Below are 6,000 nucleotides of genomic sequence, written 5' to 3'. Positions count from 1 at the left end.
GCATAGGCCACAAGCGAGATGGGATCGATGTGGTGGGGACCCAAGCTCTCGACAGTCCCGCTCACCAGACTGGTAGAGATGTTGGAAGTCATGGGGTAATTGAGCTTCAAGACAGCAGAAAGATGAAGAGGATCACCTAAGGGCTTGTAGAAGATCCCGTGACCAACCATACAAAGCTTGCCGGTTGATTCAGACCAGAAACCGGAGAAGTCGAAGGCGGCTTCTTCCTGCAAGGTGACGTTCCGAGGAGGACGCCTGCGGTGAGACGTCATGCCGTGGAAGACGGTCGGATGACCAACTCTAAGGACTAGGGTTCCCTCGATCTGGAGGACGTCGGGTGACCGCGTCTTGTGGAGGTACTTGGCATAGAAGTGGAAGTAAGGGAAGGCGGAGGAATTGGAGGCACGTGGCGAGTCGAAGAGCCGTCCGCCGCCGCCCGAGAAATAGCCTTTCGATATACGGAAGGAATAGTCCGAGTCGACGAAGAGGCTGGTAGCCTCGGATTCGGGGACGACGGAGCTGCAGTGGTCGGCGTACAGCGAAGAGGAGGAAGAGGTGGAGAAGCAAGCGAGGAGGAGGAGGAGGGAGAGTGGAATCAAAGCCATGGAATTCTTGCAGAGAGAACAGAGTAATGAGCTGACGCCTACAGCTGCTTGATATGGAACGAGACGTCACGTCCTTGACGCCCTATTCTTCCAACCCAATTCACGCTTAACGTTACCGCCACGGTCGGATCACGCTTAGTTGACTTGGGACTGGTGAACGGAAAACGAAAGATCCAATTAAGATGGAGCATTTTTCCACGGCAGAGTCGTTGTAACGACTCCACCGGTCAACAAGAAATTAATAGGAAGCTTCCTCCTCCACATCGACGAGACCGGAAACATCCCTACTCCAAAACCCTAAAGAAATCACCCAATCGCGCGGATTCGCTCCGATCAAGTGGATAATTCGTCTAAAAGAAAACAACAAATTCAGAAAAAAACTCTTGTTAAGATCTATATGTCATCAAATCGATGATCGATCAGAAAAGTCTATTCATTATAGGGTGTCAAGAACAGCTGCTTGATATAGAACGAGACATCACGTCCTTGACGCCCTCTTCTTCCAACCCAATTCACGCTTGACGTTACCGCCACGGTCGGATCACGCTTAGTTGACTTGCGACTGGTGCCGACTAAGATGGAGCATTTGTTCCATGGCAGAGTCGTTGGAACGACTCTACCGGTCAAGAAGAAATTAGTAGGAAGCTTCCTCCTTCACATCGACGAGACTGGAAACATCCCTCCTCCAAAACCCTAATGAAATCACCCAATCGCACGGATTCGCTCCGATCCAGTGGATAATTCGTCGAAAAGAAGAACTACAAATTCAGACAAAAAATCTCGATAAAATCTATGTCATCAAATCGATGATCGATTAGACGATTATTCTTGTAAACCAACTCGGCGATATATATCCCTAAAATGTTAGAACACAAAAAAAATGAAGGAGAAAAAAAAAAGAAGAATAAATAGATATTAAAGTTGCAGTCGCAGAAATAAATAAAAAGTATGAATTTTAAGAGAAATTAATGCTTAAAATAATAAGCACCGTCCTCAATTATAATAACAGATTGAAACCTTGGGATCTTAATGTATTTCTCTTGTCAACAGCATTCTGAATGGAAAATTCACACAGCACAATCGACCTTAAATGCAACGAAAATATTGTATATGAATATTTATATATGTTAAGAACTGAAGTCAGTGTAATAGAAAATAATAAAACAACTCCTCCGTTATGAATCACTCTGAAGATTTATGTAAGACCAGTGTGTAACATTGGGTCTCGTGAACTCTGGTTCCAAAGGTGGAGATTGGGATGTGAAATGCTAGCAAAACTTTACAGCCAAAAAAGAATTCACTGCCTCTAAAGGCTTGATGCTAACAACATGCAAAATAATTCACTACGGCGAAGAGGACGTGTTCTGCTGATGCCAATGGATTTGAAATCAGGCGTGATGAAACTGACTGGAAGAAGATCCGCATTGTGCCAAAACCTGGCGAAAATTTTACCAGTCCTCGAGCCATTCTGGGGTGTCAAGAACAGCTAGATCTTTAGAGGGAGAGGAGATGGCGAGTGCAGTATCTTCTGCATGATTTTCGACATGCATATCTACGCGAGAAATGACTTCAGCTGGAACAGGAAAACTGCCATCAGCAATTGATTCCCAGTCGAAGCCCTCAAACCATGAATGACTTCTTATCGAATCTGGACCCTGGCTTCCCAGTCGTGCAGCTTCATCAACTTCGAGTAACTGGTGGAAAGCTTTCATTATATAAACATCTACATTAGTGAGCTCAACAAGGAGACCCTTTCATAAAAAATAACTTGATTTGTACAAGAAAAAGCAAAAAAAAGAGGAGGAAACCTTGGTGATAAGGTCAACCACTTCTATGCTGAAGGACTGAGGTAAGGTAAGATGTCCCTTGGCAATCTTTGCAAATGTCTCTAGTTCACCTTCTCTCCATGAGCCAAATGGCATTTCAGCTTGAAGCATGAAATAGATTAAAACACCCAAGGCCCACCTAATTGCATTACAAGAACTAGGTCAAAGCATGGAATGAAACATGACTAAAAAAAGACAGGTTATGAGACAAACTAAAAGAATCCTTTTCATGATTCCACATCCAACACATTGCTGTAATCATGAATATTGATAGAATGCCCTAAAAACCAGCATTTGAGAGTGACACAAGTATCTTACCAGTCTGCAGCAAAGCCATGTCCTCTTCCCAAAAGGTACAGCGACTTCCTTCCTGGTCTTCGTTGCCAATTCCCCACTCAACTCCCTCCGTCGCTGCTGCCGCTGCACGCCATTGCCGACCAGTTTGTGTGTTCCAGAAGGAGATCACCAAGAGCGACAGGGCCAAGAAACAGCACCGCCTGCTGCTCTCAGTGCTCGTTGTGTTCATATTTCTTCTTCATGAATGATCCTGTTGGAAAGTGCAGAAAGTGCTTGTTGTTATCATATTTCTTCCGCATGAATGATCCTGTTGGAAATATTTATTGCAACTGTTTGCAATGCTTTAAGATGCACTGATGTTGAGTAAATGTCACTGATTGAGTTGATCCTTCTTTAATATTTCTAAGACAATCAAATTGTAATCTCATGAGCTCCTAGATATTTACATTTGATTAAGTAGGAAATGGGCAAGCTCCAGAAGTAGAAATTTTTTGACAGAATGTGATTGGTGAAAATATTTTCTCTCAGTGTGCCTTCTTTAGTTTTTACTAAATCCATGTTACTCAATTCATTGGAGCTTATCTTGGACCTGGACTGTGCGATTGGCCTTTCTTATCATCATAGTCGATTAAGATCCACAATCTTGGAAAAGTCATATTGATGTTTCTTAAAGATACGAGTCGAGGAATATTTTTTTAGAAAGCAACTTTACTAGGTGGCAAACGCCCAGTATCATAGAAAAATTTCAGGTCTGTTTGCTGGAAGATGAACTAATGTCTCATTTGTCCATATCAAATGTATATCATATGTGTAGGTATTTTAGAATAATAAACCTAATCGGCATAGGTATGGTTTACACTGTAAGATTCTTCATGTTGAGTGTTGATCTTTATGTTGCTGTATCAAGTAACCATACACTGTCACCAGTCATACTTACTTCACATATGCAGATGCCTGTTTGTACTTGTATTTCCTTTCTTTTATGGTCCTCATTTTTTGTTATTCTTTTAAACAGGATGTAGTTCTTATTGCGACAAGGAGGATTTTGAGACCTCCAAAGAAAGGTTCTGCTGTCGTGCGCCCTCGCAGCCGGACTCTCACTGCAGTTCATGATGCCATCTTGGAGGATGTTGTGTACCCTGCTGAGATTGTTGGGAAGCGCATAAGATATCGTCTCGATGGCTCAAAGCTCATGAAGGTGAGTTTCCTGTGATCAGAGACTCTTTACCTTTTACTACAGGTTTAGTGCCTTCTCGTCAGTTCACATCTATAATGTTTTTTGAAGCAACTGACAGTGATATTCTAAGATGTCTATGCACTAAACCATATCACCATCTGCCATGATCACTTTTTATGTTATCTCATTTTATGAAGCTGCAGAAACCAAATGGTTTACCAAATTGTTAATCTCTTTGAATCAGATTTTCCTGGACCCAAAGGAACGCAACAACACAGAGTACAAGTTGGAGACATTCACGGGGGTCTAGAGAAAGCTTTGTGGAAAGGATGTTGTCTTCGAGCACCCTGTGACCGAGAGTGCATGAAATCTTCATGGGTAGATTAGGGGCATGCAGCCTTTTGAATCAAGTCAGTATCAAAGTTCTCGAATATTTGATTTAATGTTCAGTTAAGTTAAAAATGTTTCAGAAGACTGTTGCAGAAATGCATTCTGATCCTCTTGATTGATTTAGCTGTGTGAGCTTTTGAACTCGTTTATCATTATTTCTAAATCATAGAGGTATGGAATCACAAATTGATGATATCTTGGTTAGGTTAAAATGTTTATTCTATTAGTGGGAATTTTAATATGTTAAAGTGATATTATGTTCAAGAAAAAGGCTTTTTGAGAACTTGTTTTTGTTGCATGACATAATGCTATTTGAGATTTGATTCTATAATAAGTTGATTTCTTTTCATTTTCGATATGGACTAAATTAAGATGTCTATCCATGAGAAGTATTTCATTCCAGTATTCTTATGTTCAATATTATATCACCATAATTACTCAAAATTTTAAGAGTTCTTACATAAAAAATATATTAGAGATAATGTTTTTATCATAAAGCCAGCAGATAAGTCCCCTTACAACACTAATTTAGTTAGGATGAATCTTTGCTTGGGGAGATGAGGGTGATGGTTTTATCTTTAAATTTGAGCCATGTAAAGATTGAAATCATTAAAAATATATGTTTTAAAATAGTTAAAAAAAACATTTTGACTTTTGTAATTCATTTTAGAAGTTTTTGAAATTTAAATTATTTTTGAAAAAAGTGAGAGGTGGGTTACAAAATTTTTAAAGGGTTTTTAATAGGACCAAAAAAATAATAATGTAATCGTATTAAACTCCAAAAAGATAATTATCTTTTAAAACTTCAGAAAGTCTTCTTTGATAATATTCAAGTGATTTTTGATCCAAAATGATTGTAAATTCATCTTAAATTGATTAAACTTTAAGAAAAAAATATATAAATTCAACCTTTTAAGGGGTAAAATTAATACAAATACTCATTTAAAAGCTTAAAAATGAAAAAAAAAATCATTTACGTCTTTATAACTCATTTTCAATTTTTTAAAAAATAAATATTTTATAATAATAAAAAATAATTTATGCTATTTTTTTAATATGGTTTAACATTTGTTCTCAGATACTGACACTTAAGTCCATGACGGATGTCGTCGTGGTCTCCTTATTCCACGCGAGAGGTCGAAGCGGGGGGCTCGGCAACTCTCCTCCTCCGGATCCTGTCGGCGGCGAAGCGGGCGACGTCCTCGAAGCTCTTCGGATCTGGGAGCAGCTTGCCCACAAAAGGGAGCGGCAACGCGAAGAGAATGTTCGACGTAATTTTTGATAGATAAGACAGGAGTCTCTTTGCGGCAACGCAAAGAGAGCCATCGTCCTTGTTGCTCGGATGTACCGTAGCGGACGTGGGGTGGCGAAGGAGGAGCCAAAGGTGTACCCTCGATGTTGTTCTCCTGGTATCGGATTGGTGTTATAAAAACCATGAACGAAGGGCACGCACATGAAGCAAGGCCGACCCTCTCCTCAGCCATCTGAGAACCTCGCGGAGAAGATACTACAAGAACAAACGAAAGAGCATCTCAACCCTCAACGTGGTTCGTAAGTCCCTGCAAAGTCTCTCGACCAAAACAAGCCTTATTTAATGCTTCGTAACCACAAGCTTTATATACTCGGAGCCTCATCGCGCGACCTCTGTCTCTTTTCCGGCCTGTATATTTCCTCACGAAGGGCCATGGCTTCATCTTACTTTAGG

General features: G+C 40.4%; 1 protein-coding gene across 1 annotated transcript; it reads right to left on the bottom strand.

The window, feature by feature from the left end:
• Positions 1 to 1,685: 1,685 nt before the first annotated feature.
• On the bottom strand, positions 1,686 to 2,777 carry LOC135595670 (protein phosphatase 2C and cyclic nucleotide-binding/kinase domain-containing protein-like). Its single transcript, XM_065086938.1, has 3 exons — positions 2,750 to 2,777; positions 2,414 to 2,570; positions 1,686 to 2,299 (listed from the first exon to the last, which is right to left on the bottom strand). The coding sequence occupies exons 2-3, from the start codon at positions 2,540 to 2,542 to the stop codon at positions 2,054 to 2,056; spliced, it is 375 nt and encodes a 124-aa protein (XP_064943010.1). The 5' UTR covers positions 2,543 to 2,570; positions 2,750 to 2,777; the 3' UTR covers positions 1,686 to 2,053.
• Between the last annotated feature and the right edge of the window lie 3,223 nt (positions 2,778 to 6,000).

The sequence above is a fragment of the Musa acuminata genome, chromosome BXJ1-10 (assembly GCF_036884655.1).
Source record: "Musa acuminata AAA Group cultivar baxijiao chromosome BXJ1-10, Cavendish_Baxijiao_AAA, whole genome shotgun sequence".
Taxonomy (NCBI): Eukaryota; Viridiplantae; Streptophyta; class Magnoliopsida; order Zingiberales; family Musaceae; genus Musa; species Musa acuminata.
This window is presented reverse-complemented; position numbering and strand designations above follow the sequence as displayed.

What these genes read in the sequence shown, in the direction of transcription:
- LOC135595670 (XM_065086938.1), bottom strand. Translation starts at nt 2,542, where the DNA reads ATGCTTCAAGCTGAAATGCCATTTGGCTCATGGAGAGAAGGTGAACTA. An exon ending in TGGTTGACCTTATCACCAAG is followed by an intron (nt 2,300 to 2,413) that starts GTTTCCTCCTCT and finishes GCTTTCCACCAG; the next exon opens with TTACTCGAAGTTGATGAAGC.